At 39.5% G+C, this 21,642-nt stretch overlaps 1 protein-coding gene across 1 annotated transcript in view; it reads right to left on the minus strand.

Annotated features, from left to right (window-relative positions):
- Window positions 1-340: 340 nt before the first annotated feature.
- The window catches only part of LOC117514746 (B-cell receptor CD22-like), a 41,249-nt gene continuing 19,947 nt past the window's right edge, over window positions 341-21,642 (minus strand). Inside the window, exons 5-11 of the mRNA XM_034175313.1 lie at window positions 18,095-18,228; window positions 15,265-15,353; window positions 14,381-14,586; window positions 8,008-8,271; window positions 7,605-7,916; window positions 4,898-4,991; window positions 341-2,173 (exon numbers count right to left, since the gene is read on the minus strand). Of these exons, the coding sequence (XP_034031204.1) occupies window positions 2,110-2,173; window positions 4,898-4,991; window positions 7,605-7,916; window positions 8,008-8,271; window positions 14,381-14,586; window positions 15,265-15,353; window positions 18,095-18,228 (1,163 nt within the window). The 3' untranslated portion in view covers window positions 341-2,109. The remainder of the gene's footprint in view (window positions 2,174-4,897; window positions 4,992-7,604; window positions 7,917-8,007; window positions 8,272-14,380; window positions 14,587-15,264; window positions 15,354-18,094; window positions 18,229-21,642) is intronic.

Consider the following 21,642-nt stretch of genomic DNA (forward strand, 5'->3'; position numbering starts at 1 on the left):
CCGGCCGGTTGCTAAGACTGTGAACTGTTATGCTGCAGTGCATCATGGGAGTACAGGGTTTTGAGAGTTTTAAGTGTTGTTAATGTGTTTCATGTTAGTTTAATAGTGTGGTTAGTCTTACTGATTTATTGTGTTCAATAGTTCAGTTGAGTTAGTCAAGTTTAGTTAAGTGTCTGTTGCCACCATAAGTGAAAAGTGTATTGCGTTTGATGCTTTCCACCATTTTTTGTGTTGTTTGAGTTGCAAATAAAACGGCACCTCCTTGCTCAGAGCGTCTTGTTCTTCCACATCACTCGCCACAGTATTTTTTAAATTCCTTCCCTTCCATACACTTTTGTTGAAACAATGCATTATAATCTCTTTAATTTTTTCTTTGCATTTTCCATATCATGCAACTTTTCCTGACTTGAGGTTGTACATTGTAATACTCAGATCATCAATAAATCAGATGCAATAGTAATAATAATAATAATAAAAAAAAGAAGAAATAAAGACTCCTAAGCCACAGAGTTTATCTATGCATATTTACTTTTTTTTGTATAAATGAATATCCTGTTCTCAGAGTCACTGTCCTCCAGGCTGTCATCCTCCTCCGGTTGTCTCCAGGCTCTGGTCAGGATCTGTTGGTTTTCTTATCATTCTTGACGTTTAATGTAAAACGACACAGATGTGACCCGGTTTTCACTGCAGTCCGTTTTTAATGGGCTCACATTGGTTGTATATTGCTTCAACATGTATTGGGTGTTTGTTCTTTGCTCTTTACTTGGTGCTCTAAAATATTAATTTAAAATGAATTACATTAAAAATATCTGACTGGTCAGCAGGGCTGTAAATAACTGGATGTGTTTAGTTATTCATATATATCTTTTTCCCCCTAGTTTTCTGGGTTCTACTTTCCACACGCTGAATATTCTGCTGTACTTTTTACATTGAATTAATATGATAGCAAATATTTGAACATGACCATATACACTCATTGGCCACTTCATTAGGTACACCTGTTCAGTTGCTTATTAACACAAATAGTTAATCGGCCAATCACATGACAGGAACCCAACACATTTAGTCATCTAGATGTGGTGAAGATGACTTGCTGAAGTTCAAACTGAGCATCCGAATGGGGAAGAAAGGGATTTAAGTGACAGATGGGCTGGTCTGAGTATTTCAGAAACTGCTGATCTACTGGGATTTTCACCCACAACCATCTCTAGGGTTTACAGAGAACGGTCCAAAAAAGAGAAGATATCCAGAGAGCTGCAGTTGTGTGGATGAAAATGCCTTGTAGATGTCAGAGGCGAATTGACAGACTGGTTGAAAGGGTGACTGTGTGATGCCATCATGTCAGTATGGACCAACATCTCTGAGGAATGTTTCCGACACCTTGTTGAATCAATGCCACAAAGAATTAAGGAAGTTCTGAAGGCAAAGGGGGGTTCTGATCTAGCAAGGTGTACTTAATAAAGTGTCCATTATGTGTAATTCAGAGTCAGTGATGCAGACCTCATAGGTTTTTAATGATACACAGCCAACAGAGTTTGGTAAATGTAAAATTGTGCCATCTTTCAGTTTTTTCTTTTTTAAACCACATCCCTGTTGGGTGGTTGCCATCCAGGACCAAAGTTGGTTCTTGTAGTGTGGTGGATGTGGCATCCATGCTCCTGACCAACACCCATCCCGCAGAACCCCCCCCCCCCCCCCCCCCCCCAAAAAAAAAGAATCATATTGGAGGGAAACCTGTGATGGAACGTCAATCAATACATGATTGACTGGCACATTTCAAACATTTCAAAGGTCATTTTTCAGTTCAGACGATTTTAAATTTAGGATTCCAGTGTGTGGTTATCTTACCTCTCCTCAGTCTGACAGATATGTTCTATTTAGATAGATAATCAATATTATCAATCATGTGATGTCATTGTAAACATGCATATTTTTTTTAATATATGCAATTATATATTTTAAAGCCATAGTGTGTTTGAGATGCTCACATTTTGAATATGTGATGGTTTTTGTGGTGACGTCATGACTGTGGAACAGTCCTGTACAGATGTTGCGTGTGTGTTGATGCGCCAGTGTCGAGAACTCAGTGTTTTTAGTTTTTGTGAGTCCTTATGGTGCTGGAGGGTTTGTCTCAGTCAGGACATATGACTGGTGACCAGACGTCCTCCGATTCCTGTAAGTACAGAAGTAACACTGCGTAAAACTTTCATATTTACAACATTTGCATCCACAAATTGTAAGTGTTTTTATACAGTAGAGATGTTTCTTTGCACCTCAGTGATATGTTGTTTGTCGTGGGCATTTTCTGCCTCACAAATGGAACAGACCAATCACTGGACAGCAAAACTTTGAATCGACCAATCACTGGGGCAGTGGGCGGGGTTAATTGGATTTTGCATTTTTCATTGTGGGAGCAGAAGAAAACGTGCAATCAAATCAGGAATTTAATGAACATTTTTTTGTGAAATATACAATCAATCAATCAATCAACTTGTTTCTTATATAGCGCCAAATCACAACAAACAGTTGCCCCAAGGCGCTCCACATTGCAAGGCAAGGCCATACAATAATTATGAAAAACCCCAACGGTCAAAACGACCCCCTATGAGCAAGCACTTGGCCACAGTGGGAAGGAAAAACTCCCTTTTAACAGGAAGAAACCTCCAGCAGAACCAGGCTCAGGGAGGGGCAGTCTTCTGCTGAGACTGGTTGGGGCTGAGGAAAAGAACCAGGAAAAAGAGATCGATCACTAATGATTAAATGCAGAGTGATGCATACGGAGCAAAAAGAGAAAGAAACAGTGCATCATGGGAACCCCCCCACAGTCTACGTCTAAAGCAACATAACCAAGGGATGGTCCAGGGTCACCCGATCCAGCCCTAACTATAAGCCTTAGCGAAAAGGAAAGTTTTAAGCCTAATCTTAAAAGTAGAGAGGGTGTCTGTCTCCCTGATCTGAATTGGGAGCTGGGTTCCACAGGAGAGGAGCCTGAAAGCTGAAGGCTCTGCCTCCCATTCTACTCTTACAAACCCTAGGAACTACAAGTAAGCCCGCAGTCTGAGAGCGAAGCGCTCTAATGGGGTAATATGGTACTACGAGGTCCCTAAGATAAGATGGGACCTGATTATTCAAAACCTTATAAGTAAGAAGAAGAATTTTAAATTCTATTCTAGCATTAACAGGAAGCCAATGAAGGGAGGCCAACACGGGTGAGATATGCTCTCTCCTGCTAGTCCCCGTCAGTACTCTAGCTGCAGCATTCTGAACCAACTGAAGGCTTTTTAGGGAACTTTTAGGACAACCTGATAATAATGAATTACAATAGTCCAGCCTAGAGGAAATAAATGCATGAATTAGTTTTTCAGCATCACTCTGAGACAAGACCTTTCTGATTTTAGAGATATTGCGTAAATGCAAAAAGGCAGTCCTACATATTTGTTTAATATGCGCTTTGAATGACATATCCTGATCAAAAATAACTCCAAGATTTCTCACAGTATTACCAGAGATCAGGGAAATGCCATCCAGAGTAACGATCTGGTTAGACACCATGCTTCTAAGATTTGTGGGGCCAAGTACAATAACTTCAGTTTTATCTGAGTTTAAAAGCAGGAAATTAGAGGTCATCCATGTCTTTATGTCTGTAAGACAATCCTGCAGTTTAGCTAATTGGTGTGTATCCTCTGGCTTCATGGATAGATAAAGCTGGGTATCATCTGCGTAACAATGAAAATTTAAGCAATACCGTCTAATAATACTGCCCAAGGGAAGCATGTATAAAGTGAATAAAATTGGTCCTAGCACAGAACCTTGTGGAACTCCATAATTAACTTTAGTCTGTGAAGAAGATTCCCCATTTACATGAACAAACTGTAATCTATTAGACAAATATGATTCAAACCACCGCAGCGCAGTGCCTTTAATACCTATGACATGCTCTAATCTCTGTAATAAAATTTTATGGTCAACAGTATCAAAAGCAGCACTGAGGTCCAACAGAACAAGCACAGAGATGAGTCCACTGTCCGAAGCCATAAGAAGATCATTTGTAACCTTCACTAATGCTGTTTCCGTACTATGATGAATTCTAAAACCTGACTGAAACTCTTCAAATAGACCATTCCTCTGCAGGTGATCAGTTAGCTGTTTTACAACTACCCTCTCAAGAATCTTTGAGAGAAAAGGAAGGTTGGAGATTGGCCTATAATTAGCTAAGATAGCTGGGTCAAGTGATGGCTTTTTAAGTAATGGTTTAATTACTGCCACCTTAAAGGCCTGTGGTACATAACCAACTAACAAAGATAGATTGATCATATTTAAGATTGAAGCATTAAATAATGGTAGGACTTCCTTGAGCAGCCTGGCAGGAATGGGGTCTAATAAGCATGTTGATGGTTTGGATGAAGTAACTAATGAAAATAACTCAGACAGAACAATCGGAGAGAAAGAGTCTAACCAAATACCGGCATCACTGAAAGCAGCCAAAGATAACGATACATCTTTGGGATGGTTATACAAGACAAAACATTATTTGTGTAGTATTTTATATATTATATATATTTTATTTTAAATTAAAGAGTGAATCTTTGAAGAATATAAAACCAATCCTTTCAGGGCAATTCAAGGTCAGCCTACATGCAAAAAGCAAATTTGGTGGAAAAAGCCCAAGAACTTTGGAGGAGCACGCACGCATATACACAGCTTCATATTCACAGATTACGTATCATTTAATTCTCATTTCGAATTGACTTCTTGTCTCATCAAGATCAAACTGTCCTTCATTCATTAACTGTTTTATTCATTCAGCTACATTACTGACTCTGATGATTTCCAGTGATGATATATTTAGACAGAAAACAAACACAAATCATGGATCATGAGAAAGTAGAAAACTCACCTCATCTTGATAAAGATAATAATGCCAATAATCGCCAGTAGGCCAGCGACGGTTACCCCGACAGCCACCACATGGCTGCCTGAAGACTTTGACACTGTAGTGAAGATAACAGTAGGAATGACTTTTAGTGAAAGTGTTTCTATTACAGTTAGGTGACCTTCCACCACGTTGATGATTAGATTTGAACTTTCTTTTGAGAAGTCGAGTGACAAACTTAAAGCAGAATAAATGAGAAGAGAAACAAGTCCACATGCTTGATGGACTTGTTTCACCAAGACTTTGAGGAGTTACTATATCAAGCCAAAACAAGACCTTTTAAATGAAATGAGCTCCTTTAAAATGCCTTTTCTCCACTTTTTTAACAGTGAGTTATTAGTACCAGTGGCTATCACAGAAATTGCCATGGCAATCTGACGTTTGAACCCAATGACCTTGACTTTTACCCAAATGCCTGACCTCTGACTGACCTTGCCAGGGCAGTTCTACAATTCTCCTAAGTGTGTACCACATTTGGTCCTAATGTGGTTGGAAATTCTTTGGCCTTTTACAAAATGTTTTTTAATGCCATGTTTGGTAGAAATTAGCAAAAGGACCACGGAGGACTATGCAAACATGACCCTAACCCCACTGATTGACCTTTGCCAAATTTGGCCTTGCCCGAGCAAATTTAGAACCCACCTCCACGTGTGCCAAGTTTGGTGCAAACAAGAAAGAAAAAGAAGAAAAAAAAACCTTCAGTTTTTATCTTTAACACCAATGACCATGACTCTGGGCAGCACAGTGGCTTAGTGGTTAGCACTGTTGCCTCACAGTGAGAAGGTCATGGGTACAAGTCCCCCTGTGGCCTTTTTGTGTGGAGTTTGCATGTTCTCCCCATGTCTGCATGGGTTTCCTCCCACACCCAAAGACATGCAGGTTAGGTGAATTGGAAACTTTAAATTGTCCATAGGTGTGCGAGTGGGTGTGAATGTTTGTTTGTATGTTTGTGGCCCTGCGACAGACTGGCGTCCTGTACTGAGTGTACCCCGTCTTGCGCTCTGACTGCTGTGATAGACTCCAGCCCCCCGCGACCCTTGATTGGACTAAGCGGTTGAAGGTGTGTGTGTGTGTGTGTGTGTGTGTGTGTGTGTGTGTGTGTGTGTGTGTGTGTGTGTGTGTGTGTGTGAGACCATGACTCCAATAACTGACTTTTGGTAAATTTGATGTGACACGGGCAATTCCAGAACCCACATACCAAGTTTGGCAGACATCATAGTTGGGGGAGAAATCATAATTTTGGACTTTCACCCCAATGACCTTGACCTTTGCTAAAACAAACCCATTAAGGGAAGTTCTGAGGCTGATTGTCATCCACATATCAAGTTTTGGTGGAAATTGACGAGGGAGGAATAGAGGAACAAACAAATATACCAAAACCTTGAAATTTATTCTCAGTAACCTTCATCTTTGTCACTTTAGGGCAATTCTTTGGTCAACCTAGATGCCCACAGCAAGTTTGGTGTAAATTAGACCAAGTACATTGAAGCAATAGTCTCCTGAAGACAGGAAAAAACATAAGACTCACTAGAGTATAAGTTGCATTTATTTTGAATAAAAGTTTTATAACACTCTGGAAAGACTTTGGTCACAAGAGCCTAACGGTCCATCTGCACGCTGACTAGCTCGATTTTTGCTGATGGAGACTGAAAAGTTGATTAACGCTGACCAGCACTGAGGTCCACCAGACTCTGCAGGAGCTAAGTCATCGTCAGTGGTGCAACACTGATGTTCGGTCCCAGTGAAATTTTCAACATGCTTCAAATCTTCAACATTCATACAAAAATGCTGGCAAGAGTTGAGCTCCGCTAACAATAGGTCACCTCTGCTAGTATGCCATTATTGCTCTGTTAGCTTCTGCTGGCCAACATTGGAGGCTTGACTGGATGCATCGCCTCCTCTGGATCCCTTGGGCATGAAGAAATATGAAGAAATACATTAGAACCTGTCCTGGTGATGAACCAGTAGCAAGCGGTGCTATCGAGAAGTTATGTCAAGTTTATACAGCCTACGTCACAAATGTTAAGTTGGCGATCAGCTCCACCAAGTTATGCTACTGCTCCGCTGAATGTGCTATCAATGTGCCAGGAATCTGATGGGGAGCTATATCGGCCTGCATTGAAGACAGGAAATTTGTACCCCTGGAGCGAACCTGCTACATTGGCCAGCGTCAGCCACTTCGCGTCAAACTATCACTAATGTTCTGTTACTTGTGTCCGTTGTACCAAAAACCTACAAAACTTTGATTTTTTGTGTCTCGTTACACCACTACTGTTTGACATACACCCTATTTTCCAGAGTATAATTGGAATATTTATTTATTTATTTTTTTGTCTTATCAACTCTTTAATTTCAGATTTTTGTGCATTGTTGTGAATTTTTTTTTTTATTATTGGCACTTATTCTTTTTTATTCTTCAGAACAAAGTCGCAGGACCTCTTAAAATAATAGGAAAAAAGGTGACAGTCTTGAAAATTCAGTACTTTACTGGTGCAATTCTGCTGTAGTGTGTTGAATTCATTCAAGAATTTAAAAATGTTTTTAAATAAATTGCCCTTATAGCAACAGTATCAGCAGACTGAAGACTTCATGATGGAGTTTGGAGTTCTGACTGAGAATTGTGGTACATGAAATCTCATCTTCATATTCTCATGACTCTTCATGCACATACCTGAGGAAAGGTTGACTGCCACAGTGGAAGTCTGTGATCCGTGTCTGTTTCTGGCTACACAGCAGTGCTGCCCGTGATGGTCAGCGCTGACGTTTATGCTGCTAAGTGTCCAACCCGCTCCAGCATCCTCAGCTGCAGACTGTCTTCCTTGACTAAAGCTGATCCCTGATGTGGCGAGGCATGCAGCGCCATGGTACCAGGTGTACGTGTGCACGGTTGGGTTAGCATTGCTGCTGCAGGTCAGAGTCACAGGACGGCCCTGGTCCTGGTTGGTAACAGGAGAGATGGCCACAGAGGTGTGGCGAGGAGAATCTAGAAAAAAAAAAAAAAAACAAAAGCAATGGTGAATGTAATATTTTAAAATGCATTTTCAACAAAATGCTTGATTTCTGCGTTCACTCACACTGCACGTCGATGTTCAGCACTGGTGAATCTTGTGTGTCACCTCCAGTCTGGATCTGGCAGAAGTATTTTCCAGAAAAATCAGCTGTAACTTCACCCACATTCCACACTACTCCAGAATGCTTTGAGGTGGCGCTTGTGTTCTGGAACCATCTGACATGAGCCTCTGGACCGGCGGCCGGGCTGCAGCAGGCCAAGCGTAAGGCCACGCCCTCAGTGATGTCATCAGATGGACTTGCAGATGCCATGACTGCACTGGGCGAGTCTGCAGAACACAAGTACGAAGCAGAATGTGAGAAGCTGCACGTGCATTTGAGGTAACCAGAAATTTGATTAGACAGAACTTTATTAAGTATGAAAAGTAGAAGTAAAAAACAATTTGCAAATATAAATATAACGCACAAATATAAATACCAGAAGTCCTGCCTGTTGCTGGTTTTCTGGCTACTACTGTTCCTCTCATTCCTGTCCCTTGTCTTCCTGTTACTCCTCCTCCCCCTGAGTGAGGAGTTGTACAGTCTGATGGCCTGAGGGACACAGGAGTTTTTCAGTCTGTAGGTCCTGCACTTGGGAAGGAGCAGTCTGTGGCTGAACAGGCTCCTCTGGTTGCTGATGACAGTGTGCAGCTTGTTCAGTGTTCTCTCTTCTCTCTCACCATCACCAGAATCCAGGTTCATGCCAACCACAAAGCCAGCCCACCTGATCAGTTTATCCAGCCTGGATTTGTCCTTCTTGGATGTGCTCCCCCCCCACCCCCCTGCACACCATGGTGTAAAAGAGTACGCTGCTTACCACAGACTGGTAGTCAGTTCTAATGGTCAGTAAGATACAGAGAGATGGCAAACTTTACCATAATGTTAATTATTTGGTGATATTTTATATTTCTGTCCTCTGGTTTTAATGTACTTTCTCCCGTATCTTTGCCGACATTTTTGGAGGTTTTTTGGCTGAATACTCCAATTGCACATGGAACCGTCCTGCAGCAAAATGCAAAAGTGCAATGAACCCTTGACACGTAGTGATAACAAGGGGGCTGACTGACCAAACAGTGTGCTGTCCTGGTGTAATTTCACAGTTCTCTGATGTTCTGGTTTGTCCTCTGCACATTACATGTAAACATGAACAACTACACAAAGTATTTGTTCTAAACTGGATGAACTTGTCCTGAATATAAAACTGTAGGTTGACTGCTGGCCAAAAAACTGAAGAAAACAAATATTCAGATTCAAGGATGTTCTACAGAGACAGATAAAAATGACTTTGGGAGGATATCAACTAATGATTTATGCATGAATTAAAAACCTTTCAAACCTATTAGGAAACAAGATCAGAACTGAGGGACAGATTTTCTGTAAATACGGTAGTATTCAGAATAGTAGTAGTGCTGTGTGACTAAAAAGATTAATCCAGGTTTTGAGTATATTTCTTTTTGTTACATGGGAAGCAAGGTACCAGTAGATTCAGTAGATTCTCACAAATCCAACAAGACCAAGCATTCATGATATGCACACTCTTAAGGCTATGAAACTGAGCTATTAGTAAAAAAAAAAAAAGTAGAAAAGGGGGTGTTCACAATAATAGTAGCACCTGCTGTTGACGGTACAAACTCAAAACTGTTATGTTCAAACTGCTTTTTTAGCAATCCTGTGAATCACTAAACTAGTATTTAGTTGTATAACCACAGTTTTTCATGATTTCTTCACATCTGCGAGGCATTAATTTTGTTGGTTTGGAACCAAGATTTTGCTCGGTTACTAGTGTGCTTGGGGTCATTGTCTTGTTGAAACACCCATTTCAAGGGCATGTCCTCTTCAGCATAAGGCAACATGACCTCTTCAAGTATTTTGACATATCCAAACTGATCCATGATACCTGGTATGCGATATATAGGCCCAACACCATAGTAGGAGAAACATGCCCATATCATGATGCTTGCACCACCATGCTTCACTGTCTTCACTGACTTAGACTTAGACAACTTTATTGAACTGTGGCTTGAATTCAGAGTTTGGGGGTTGTCTCACAAACTGTCTACAGTCCTTGAACCCAAAAAGAACAATTTTACTCTCATCAGTCCACAAAATATTCCTCCATTTCTCTTTAGGCCAGTTGATGTGTTCTTTGGCAAATTGTAACCTCTTCTGCACATGTCTTTTATTTAACAGAGGGACTTTGCGGGGGATTCTTGCAAATAAATTAGCTTCACATAGGCATCTTCTAACTGTCACAGGCTGTCTTTGATCATCCTGGAGCTGATCAATGGGTGAGCCTTTGCCATTCTGGTTAGAATAGAATAGAATAGAATAATTCTTTATTGTCCACCAATGTGGAAAATTGTCTTCGGCTCACCAGCACAAAAAAGACAACACTAAAATACAAACAGTCATACAAACACATGAATAAAACAAAGATAAGATACATAGAATACATGGAAGTAAAGGAAGAAGTAGAATAAGACCTAGTAAGATAAATAAAACGTAAAATAAGATCTAATAAAATCAAATAAAACAGAAGTAAAGTTCAGGTTTTATTTGTGGAGTGGTCACTTTTTTGAGTTCATTATGGCGATGGCATTTGGTATAAAAGATTTTTTAAAAGAACCTTTGGCCAGAGGAGCACTTTAGCGCCTCCCAGACTTCAAGAGCTCAAACTGACAGGACAGAGGATGAGAGCTGTCTGCCAGGACTCTCTGAGCTTTCCTCTATTATTCTTCTATCCATTTTGATGGTTGTTTTCCGTTTTCTTACACGCGTCTGTTTTTTTTTTTTTTTTTTCCCATTGTAAAGCATTGGAGATCATTGTAGATGAACAGCCTATAATTTTTTTGCACCTGTGTATAAGTTTTCTCCTCTCCAATCAACTTTTTAATCAAACTACACTGTTCTTCTGAACAATGTCTTGAATGTACCATTTTCCTCAGGCTTTCAAAGAGAAAATCATGTTCAACAGGTGCTGGCTTCAACCTTAAATAGGGGACACCTGATTCACACCTGTTTGTTCCACAAAATTGACGAACTCACTGACTGAATGCCACACTACTATTATTGTGAACACCCCCTTTTCTACTTTTTTTTACTAATAGCCCAATTTCATAGCCTTAAGAGTGTACATATCATGAATGCTTGGTCTTGTTGGATTTGTGAGAATCTACTGAATCTACTGCTACCTTGTTTCCCATGTAACAATAAGAACTATACTTAAAACCTGGATTAATCTTTTTAGTCACATAGCACTACTATTATTCTGAACACTACTGTACTCTTCCTTCATAAACTGTTCACTCATTGTTTTTATTATATTAATGAGGCACTTTTCTTACAAAATCATAAATTACGTATGTGAGGGAGCATGACTTAAGCAAAATTTGAAGAGTTTCCTCAAAAAATTGACACTGAGATCTAAAACATTAATCTTTCAACAGAATCCCCATGCAAGTTCACACACAGTTTCCAGCATCGCTGCAGTGCTTTAATACCGTTCTAGAAGGTCTTATCCTGGAGAACCACGCCCAACTTTTTCTGGGTCAGACTCAAAATTTTTCAATCAACCCTCAAAGCTCACTGCAGTTTAAATCTAGGAAAAAAGGCACTATTTAATTGCATAATTAGTAATGATTTTGTTTAGTTTGAGCATTGCATACATTTTTTTGTTATTTAATATTAATTTTTACATCTTTTTTCTGTTAGTTTGTGAACAGCTTAGAGCCCAATATTTTTCATATTTTTTTATGATTTTTTTTTATTTTATTTTATTTTTTTTTTACTGAACATTCATATCCTGATAGGCAAGAACCGATTTAATTTTCAAGGTCACAAGTCAAAGGTCAAAGTTAAGAAAAATCCCTATATTGAACACTGACCGAATATTCAAAAATTCATAACTCTGTCAAAAAAAGATGATTTCTTTCATATTTGAAGGTGTTATGTAGGATGGTATCATTTATCACCTGCAAAAGTTTGATCCAGATTACAGATTTTGTGGCCATTTTAATTTAACTTTGAATACCCCATTTAATGCATATTAAATAGGGTGCATATGTCTGTATTTTACATATTATTATGCGAGGTACACTCAATCAATCACTCCTTCTTCTTCTTATTCAGCTGGCCAGAACTGAACTTTGGCAAAGAGATGCACTCTATTGTGTAACCTTTCAGTCACCTTCCAATAATGGTTTTAGAGGTTATAACATAAAAAAGCAGTGGACAAATTATGATGGTAACACCGGTCAACACAATTTTTCTTGCATGGAGTTTTCCATCAGATTTTAGGTAATTTGGGGGCACCGAATCTGAATCTGATGTTAGTTTTTGCCAATCGCATCACGTTTTTGAGATATGAAAACATATTTCTCATGTCAAGCATTGAAGCAGAAGCTGCAGTCCTGCACACCTCTTCAGCTCCACAAACAATATTACGGCTCTTGTTCACATTTCACGAACCTGGTTTAAAAACTATGAAGTTGATTTTGTGCATGATTAGTGGCGTCAAACTTGTGAGTGAGTGAGTGAGTAACTTTTGCGTAAAACATCAATACGGAACATGCAGATTGCAAAAAAAAAAAAAAAAAAAAAAAAAAAGTGATGTGATCGAGGAAATCTGAGCTCATATTCAGCACCACAAAATTACCCTAAATCTATTCTCAAAGTCCATGTAAGAAATTCTGTTCATTTATTTATTTTTTTGTTGACCAGTGTAATGAATGTTGTCAAAGGCTGAGGCAGAATTAAAACAGTGAGGAAAAACAGCTTCAGTATAACTTCCTACAGACGTTTCTCAATAGTTACTTAACAACGTGTTTGTGATGGAACAAACCACTGATCACGTTCCACCTGCATGCAGAGTCAGACGGTCGTGTGTGTAATGCCTCCTCCAATCCACACTGACAGACAAATTGTAACTGAGTGAGTTTGGTACTTAGAAAGAAAAATGAAGCAGTTCCTTGAATTGATGAAGTTCTTTTCAGGCCAAACTGAGTTTGTCCTCTATTTATATCCTGTCTGGGGCAATTCTAGTTCTGCTTTGACTACAACACTGAGACTGACCACAGACACACAAACTATTGCCTCTTTTTTCCAATCATCATCATATATATATATATATATATATATATATATATATATATATATATATATATATATATATATATATATATATATATATATATATATATATATATATATATATATTACAAAACAAATGGATTTAAATGTATAAATTAAATGATTGTGAAAAGTGGGTGAAAACAAGTTGATAACTGATAAAAAAGGTGTTCTTGTTTGTACTATAACACAATTTAATTTCTTCTGTTTTAAGGAGAGATTTCTGTTACACTTATGCCTTGTTCATATGGAAAATGAACTTTTTTCTATTCAGTATTCTGGCTTCAAAAGGCATAAAGTCAATTTATAGCCACCAGTTTGCCTAACCTATATGAGTGTGAAAGTGTTTGCATTGCAATAGATTGGTGGCCTCTCGGGGTGGTACCCTGCCTCTTCCCCGATGACCACTGTGGTAGACTCCCCTCTTTATGGACCCTTCACACATCGTACGAATAAGTACAAATCACGGCGAAACAGCTCATATGAGCGAACCACGAAAACACTGAGCTGACGTTGGGAGGGACATGTGGTCGGGCAGACATGAACGATCCTGTGGTGACGGTTTCGTGCATGAGCGTGGTGTGTGTGTGTATGTGTGTGAAGGGGCCCTAATAAGTGAGTTTAGAAAATAGATAAATAAACATGTCAACCGATTCCACAAAACTTGGTTGTTGAAATGGAAAAATTTAACAAACTGTTACAGTTAATGGCAACACTTTGTTTTCCCATTGAAACAATCAAGTTTTGTTAGACCGGTTGAGATTAAGTAAATAAAACATTTAATAAACATATAAGGTCAATGTGGCAAAACAAAACAATCAACCGCCTGTCTTCGAGGAGCTGATGTCCCCTTTACTCCATCAGACCAAAAATCATTAAGGGCCGTTAGTCAAGGGCAGTAATGCCCACGTTGATCGCAGTGTGCAACTGAGCACCTTGTATGGCAACAACTTACATCTGTGTTTGTGCGTGAATGGGTGAATATGAGGCATCATTGTAAAGCGCTATAAGCATCTGTTTCATATGGCAAAAGCGCTGTAGAAATGCAGTCTATTTAACACAACCTCAGTATATCATGGCCTAAACAAACATTTAGGATACCGTTCTCAGAGTGGTAGCCAGAGCCAGGTAGCAGTTACACTGGAATGAAACTTGCTCCAACTGTGTTGAAAACTACATTATTTGTCTGATTCCAAAGATTCCCTAAAGGTATAGTTTGTATTCGACGGCCTAAAGTTATTGAGCTATGGGCCAGTTTCAGTTTGTTCCCACCTGCCACCAGGAGCTGTATGCCGCTCTGTTCCAGCATCTTCTCTGTGGGATGGTTCGTTATGAGGTAGAACATGTAGGTTCCAGTGTCCGACTGTCTCAGGTTGGAAATCCTCAGAGAACAGTTCTTTGTTCCCGGAACTCCCAGATACTCCACCCGGTTCTGGTAGGACAGATCTGGAAATATACCATCACTGTGGAATACATAGCTGGAACGGACAGAAAGAAGGACAGAGATGCTTTTCTGTAATAGAATAATCAAATAAAAATACAACAATCAATCAAAAGAGTTAAACAAAAGCCATGAAGTGGATTTGAACAATGGCCTGGATGAGAGACTGTGATCCATTGTCAGTGCATAAAACAGACCTGCACTATTTTCTCTTGTGTAATTGATCAAAGTACTTAAATATTTACTTCCTCTCCAAATATTACAAATTTGAAAATCCCCATGATCTGCTATTTTATCAAAATCAACCCAGAAAATGTAGTAATTTCTGCCATAAGTCAACATTTCCAATAAAAAATGTTTTATTTATTTATTTATTTTTGATGAAATCCTCCTCAAAATCAAACAAACCAAAAGAAAGGGTTCAAACTTTCTGTCAGATGACACTCTGCTCTCTGATCTGTAAAATCTGCCTTGAAGGACATTTATTAATAACTGGAAAGTAACACTGTGTGATACTCTCAATTCAAAAAAGATTTATTGCTGACTTCATTTTTCTGGGTGACAGCTAGTCTGATCTCCATAAAGGCCCCAAATCAAACCACCTCAACACATGACCATAACTGAGGAATCATCTCTGAACATGAGCTCATTCTGAGGCTGGAAATCTTGTCTTATCTAGAAAGTGTTTGGGCTTTTCTGTGTGCGTGTTTCATACCTTGGTGTGATACAGCGGCCTTCCTCCAGGCACCACATTACAGACAGAACTTTATACTGTTGATCTTCCACCTGCCCTGCAGCAGTGGTCTGTCAGACAGACCAAAAAAAAAAAAAAAAAGGAAGTGAAGCTTTAAAACAGAAGATCTCCTGCATCTTCTATTTGTGTGTTGGACAGGGGCATAGCCAGGAATTTATTTTGGTGAGTTGGGGATGGGGTGTGTGTGTAGGTGACCCCCTGGCCACTAGATGACTCCATTATAATATTTAGACCATTTTGAAACACTGAATGTTTTTTCCTAAAACAAGTTTTAAGTGTTTAAAAATAGTGAATCCAACCGCTATCAAGGAGAGTGGTTCCGGAGCCGAGGCTGTGTGTGGAGGTAAGGCCCACCAGATCTAAACTGGTGAGCCCTCCACTTCCCGCACAAGCTCCGGCTCCTTCTCCCAGAGCAAGGTGATGTTCCACACCCCCAGAGCTAGCCCCTGCTGACTGGGTCTGGTCCCCCGAGGCCCTCGACTTTCACTGCCACCCATGGGATAGCGAACCCGACACCAGCGGTTCTCGCTGCAGGTGGTGAGCCCACAGGGTGGAGATGGAAGGTCCATGTTGTCTTTTCAGGCTGTGCCCGACTGGGCTCTGTGGCAAGCCCAGCCACCAGGCGATCACTGATGGGCCCTACATCCAGGCCTGGCTCCAGACGGGGGCCCTGGGCTTCCTCAAGGCCGGGCCACATCTCCTCTCCTTTGTTCTGTCATGGTGTCTTGTGAACTATTCTTAGTCTGGCCTCTCGCCTGAGACCAATTTTTCATGGAAGACCCTACCAAGAGCATAAAGGCTCCAGACAACACAGCTCTTAGGTTCATAGCGGCACACAAACCTCTCCACCATGATAAGGTGATGGTTCCTGGAGAGGGAACCATCATCCAGTTTGGTGGGCTTAGGGTGTCATCACTGCTTTTTGCAGATGATGTCGTCCTGTTGGCTTCATTGGCTGATGACCTCCAACACTCACTAGATCAGTTTGCAGCTGAGTGTGAACCGGCTGGGATGAGGATCAGCTCCTCTAAATCTGAGGCCATGGTTCTCAGCAGGAAATCAATGGATTGCCTACTCCAGGTAGGGAATACGGTCTTGCCCCAAGTGAAGATGTTCAAGTACCTCGGGGTCTTGCTCACAAGTGAGGGGACAATGGAGCGTGAAGCTGGCTGGAGAATCTGCGCTGCAGGGGCAGTGTTGCATTCACTCTGCCGTACTGTTGTGATGAAAAGGGAGCTGAGCCAAAAGGTGAAGCTCTCGATCTACTGGTCAATCTTCGTTCCTACTCTCACCTTTGGTCATGAGGGTTGGGTCAAGACTGAAAGACCTAGATCGCGGGTACAAGAGGCTGAAATAGGCTTCCTCAGGAGGGTGGCTGGTGTGTCCTTTAGAGATAAGGTGAGAAGCTCAGTCATCCGTGGGAGCCAGCCACCCCGGGGAAGACCCAGGACTAGGTGGAGAGATTATTTCTCCACACTGGTCTGGGAATGCCTCGGGATCCCCCAGTCAGAGGTGCTCAATGTGACACAGGAAAGGGAAGTCTGGGGTCCCCTGTTACAGCTGTTGCCCCCGCGACCCAATCCAGTATAAGCGCTTAAAAATGAAGATGAAGAAATAGTGAATCGTTTTCAGAAGTAGATGTTTACTTTTGTGTTTTGCGTTTCAAAATGGAGAACTATTTAATGATTTTTTTTTAACTTATAAACTTTTTCAAGCATTAATACATTTACACACCATTTTTAATTCACTTTTTTGAGCTTCTAACATCATTTTCTGAAGCAATCAGTTTATTTAGACCTTTGAGCCTTTTGAAACAGTGAATAAATGAATTTGTGGAGCAAATGTTTCATTTAGTGTTTGAAACTCACTGTTAGTACAATGAATAATAGTAGTAGTAAGTTCCTTCAGCTTCTCCCTTCCTCAACCTGCTCAGATTTGCATGTTGATTTGGCACAAATTTTACACTGGATGCCCTTCTTGATGCAATTCCATATTATATGGAGAATAGGCCGGGGTGTCCTTGACCCAGGAACCTTCTGCTTTGGAAACAAGTGCACTAACTGCTTGGCCACCATGCTGCCCACGAATGGTAACGACGATGACGACAACTCAGACAAATACAAATTTACTGAAAAAATAAAATTTACAAACAAATGCAAAACACAGCTATCTTAATAAAGAAATTACAAATTACATAAATGAATATTAAAACAACATATTTCCAATGTAAGACACTATGGGATGACATTATATATTATATAATATGCTATTGAAAGATGGATGAATTTTTTAATAGTAATTGTTTAATTTGCTCTCTCTGCTTTTTTGAAACAGCAAATCATTTACTGAAGCATCTGATCTATTTGGCTGAAAGTATCAACATAGGATTTTAAAATCACTATCGACCCACCCAGCTGTTCCTGAGCTGAGGTGTCAAAATACTTTGTATTTTTAGAGTTACCCTTAATTTTATTTGGACAAGACCTTGTCTTGCTTGAGAGAACTTTGTCACACATCGTCAGGAACTCAACCACCAAGATTCTGGTTTGTCATTTGTTTTTAAACAAATCATCAAGAAACACTGTCGCTGCACCTTTTCATTAAAAAAGATGTAACTTCATTTTATACTTAATACAATTAACTTCTTCACAAACCATATTTGTTTGTATTTCTGCCCGACGTTGACATTTTAGACACTTGTCATTCATTCTCTCGCTCTTGCACAGAATGTCTTCAAATGTAGGACACGCTGTATTGCAGTTGCTAACAATGGCGCCTTTATTCTCTGTACCTTGGTAAAGCTCCGCCCCTCTGTTCCAGAACTCTGGGGATAGTCGTAGGAACATGGGATAATCACAGAGGAACCAATCACAGCACAGATAGGACCAACAGCGAGAAAAACTGACCAATTACCAGCAAGAATACCTGCAGAAAAGATCATGATGGTTACAAACAAAGAAGATTTCTGCAGAGGTTCTCAGTCATCCAGGTCACAATGTCCACGTGGGCCGGGTTCAGTCAACTCCACTTGATCAATTCCTTGAAGACGTTTCAGGAAAAAGCTTCATCAGTTTAAATATTTCTCCTCTGTGGGGTCACTGATGTCTGTCACTACTCCAGAGACAAATGATGAAGCTTTTCAGGATGAAGAACCAAACGTCGTCGAGCAACTAAACAAGTGCAGCTGAGCTGATTCAACTGGATACAAACACAGAAGGTTATGACATAATAACAAATGCATTCCTGCATTTGTTATGTTATTCCTGTTATTTGTTATTAAAATGCTGAAAAGAGCAGCACTCATTAGGGTACGTACCTCTGCCAGGAACCAATGGTCCATCTGTTCTGGATCTCTGTCCAGATCAGCAGCAAACATAATGTGTTTGAGATCAAATCAAGCAAAAATGTAATCACCTCACATTTTTCAAGGCTGGGAATAACTTACGCAAAGTTTCTATAATGAGTTTAACTGAAAGTGCAGGAAATTAAAATGAGAAGGTTTTGTGAATAATTGTATTTATTATTTGGCATATATCCCTAATATATCCATAATTTCTCCAAAAATATTAGTCCTATCAATTTTCTGTTTCGCGACGTTCATCCTTGACTCAAAATACATAAACATACCAAACGGTAAATGTCAGCTCTCCCCTGTTTGTCTGAGATCGAAGGTGCACACACGCATGCACGTACACAGAGGCCCCTTGGCTTTTAACATATAGATGATTTACCGCCCCCTGCTGGATTGGGGTATGAGTCCAGAATGTAAATATCAACATCCACTGTTCACTATTTTTTTTTTTTTTTTACCTAATATCCTTAATTAATCTCACAATCTATATATTAAAAGCAAAGTGTATATATCTGTGTATGTGTACCTTCAATCACAGAGAAACTGGGGAGATTTTCAAGTCCAGACTTAAGACGCACTTCTTTTCCCTTTCACGTGGCTTGCATACTGGTACAGTTTTGTTTTACGCTTTTTACTCTTCATGTTATTAGTAATTGGAGCGTGCCGCGGCCTCAACTTTACCTAAATTCTGGGTCTTTTAGTGAAGTTTAGGGCTAGTGGCCGGCGATCACCTTAGTATTTCTCTGTTTTTCTTGTTGTTTAATGCTGGCAAATTATACAGTATTTTTTTGTCTTTCTGATGCCTGATTCTGTTTTTTCTCTCTGTTTAAGGTGCAGCTCCATCCAGAGATGGGAGTTGTATTTGTGTTGGCGATCCTCCTGTCCTGTGCGCCAATAGCATTTCTTATATATTCGTCCATGAATTGTTCTGTGAATTGTTCTGTAATTTATGTTTGTATCATGGCCCAAGCAGAGGGTCACCCGTTTGAGTCTGGTCTGCTTGAGGTTTATTCCTCAGAGGGAGTTTTTCCTTACCACTGTTGCTCTGGGGGTTGGTAAGGTTAGACCTTACCTGTGTGAAGTGCTTTGAGGCAACTCTGTTGTGATTTGGTGCTATATAAATGAAAATAAATTGAAATTGAAAAATTGAAAGCTGACATTTGCTGTTTGGTTGGACTAGGACTAATAGGACTAATATTTTTGGAGAAATTATGGATATTAGGTAAAAAAAACAGTGAACAATGGATGTTGATATTTACTTTCTGGACTCATACGCCAATCCAGCAGGGGGCGGTAAATCATCTATATGTTAAAAGCCAAGTGGCCTCTGTGTACGAGCATGTGTGTGTTTGGTATGTTTATGTATTTTGAGTCAAGGATGAACGTCGCGAAAACAGATAATTGATAGGACTAATATTTTTGGAGAAATGATGGATATATTAGGGATATGTGCCAAATAATAAATACAATTATTCACAAAACCTTCTCATTTTAATTTCCTGCACTTTCAGTTAAAATCATTATAGAAATTTTGCATAATTTATGCCCAGCCTTGAAAAATGTCACATACCTGTTTTATAAACACTACTCAATCTCAAGCCCATGGATCCCCGTGTGCACCACACTAGTAGTATTTATTTATTTGCAAGTGCAACAACAACTAATAGCTAGTTTTGGTTATTTAAGGAGGAGGTGATTATAATTGGATGTAATTAAAAAGTACTTTTTAAAAGTAATCCTGGACAATGGACAATATTATGGTCAACACTATTATGCATTCAAGGTCTTGACCTGCATCTCAGCTTCATATTCAACATCCAACTCACAAAAATATGCTAAATATTTGACAGGACTACTGTTGAACCATCTGCTGTACATTTAACAGAGAATTCACTTGTCCACCTGAATCTGCTGCAGCAACACGCAAGGAGGCTTTGACGTCTGCACAAATATCTCTTAGAATATGTCCACATTACTAGCAGAAAAGACTTTAATCTTTGTGTGTGTGTGCGTTTGAGTGCTTTGCATGCATTAAACAAACATTTGGTGTTTTTGCACATTGTAAACATGCAAAACCACTTTTTCTGCTAACAGATCTGATTTGTGCCACTTGCAGTATAGCTGTCGCACAAAAAAGATTTGTCAGACCAACTTAAAAAAATGCTTCAATTGGTAACACTCAAAAGAATTACATTGAGCCAAATTAATTTAGAAAGTCATATTTACACCAAATTTAGACAAAGTTTTAGCAAGTGAAGCAGGTTGTCTTTTGTTTCAGTGTTTGTATGACTTTAAATCATTTTCATCCAGTCAATTTTCTAGAATTGCACAACCTACTTTGTTTTTTAAGGTTTTTTTAATGTCTGTGCAGAATTGTAAATGTAGATGATAGTGATAAAACACTGTTGGACCCCTCCCTTGATCTCAGTCTTCATCAACTTTTTAACCAATCAAACTGCCCACCAGACACACCTCAAAACACATTTAGAGTAGCGGCCATGCCCAAAAAAGACTGCTAGAAAAGGGTGATACCCCTCCCGGCGGTAGAACAAAATGAGACCTGTTTTATTTAAAGGGTATGGATGTCTACTTTTAGAAAATCATGGTTGTACTAAATTAAAATGTGTACAATGCATCAGATTAACCCCCTGTTTGCCAAAACATTAACATGTCTTTGTACTGCAATATCTGATATATTCACCTGGCAAAGAGGCATAATATGTAATCAGAACATCAATTAACCCCATCTTTCAGGTGTAAGGCATACCACTACACACATTCTTGGGTTTAATGTGGTTTTATCCTACTGTAGGGATATTAACCCCTTAGAACTCAAATTTTTTTTTATGAATTTTCCCGCGTTTTCTTGATGCTCTGATTATTCATGAGTGGATGTTAATAAAATAAGTTGCTGTGTATATCATTTGACAATTTTAGATGTCTTTTATTAGAAAATACCAGGTAGAATCATTTAAAATGGGTACAAT

The sequence above is a fragment of the Thalassophryne amazonica genome, chromosome 7 (assembly GCF_902500255.1).
Source record: "Thalassophryne amazonica chromosome 7, fThaAma1.1, whole genome shotgun sequence".
NCBI lineage: Eukaryota > Metazoa > Chordata > Actinopteri > Batrachoidiformes > Batrachoididae > Thalassophryne > Thalassophryne amazonica.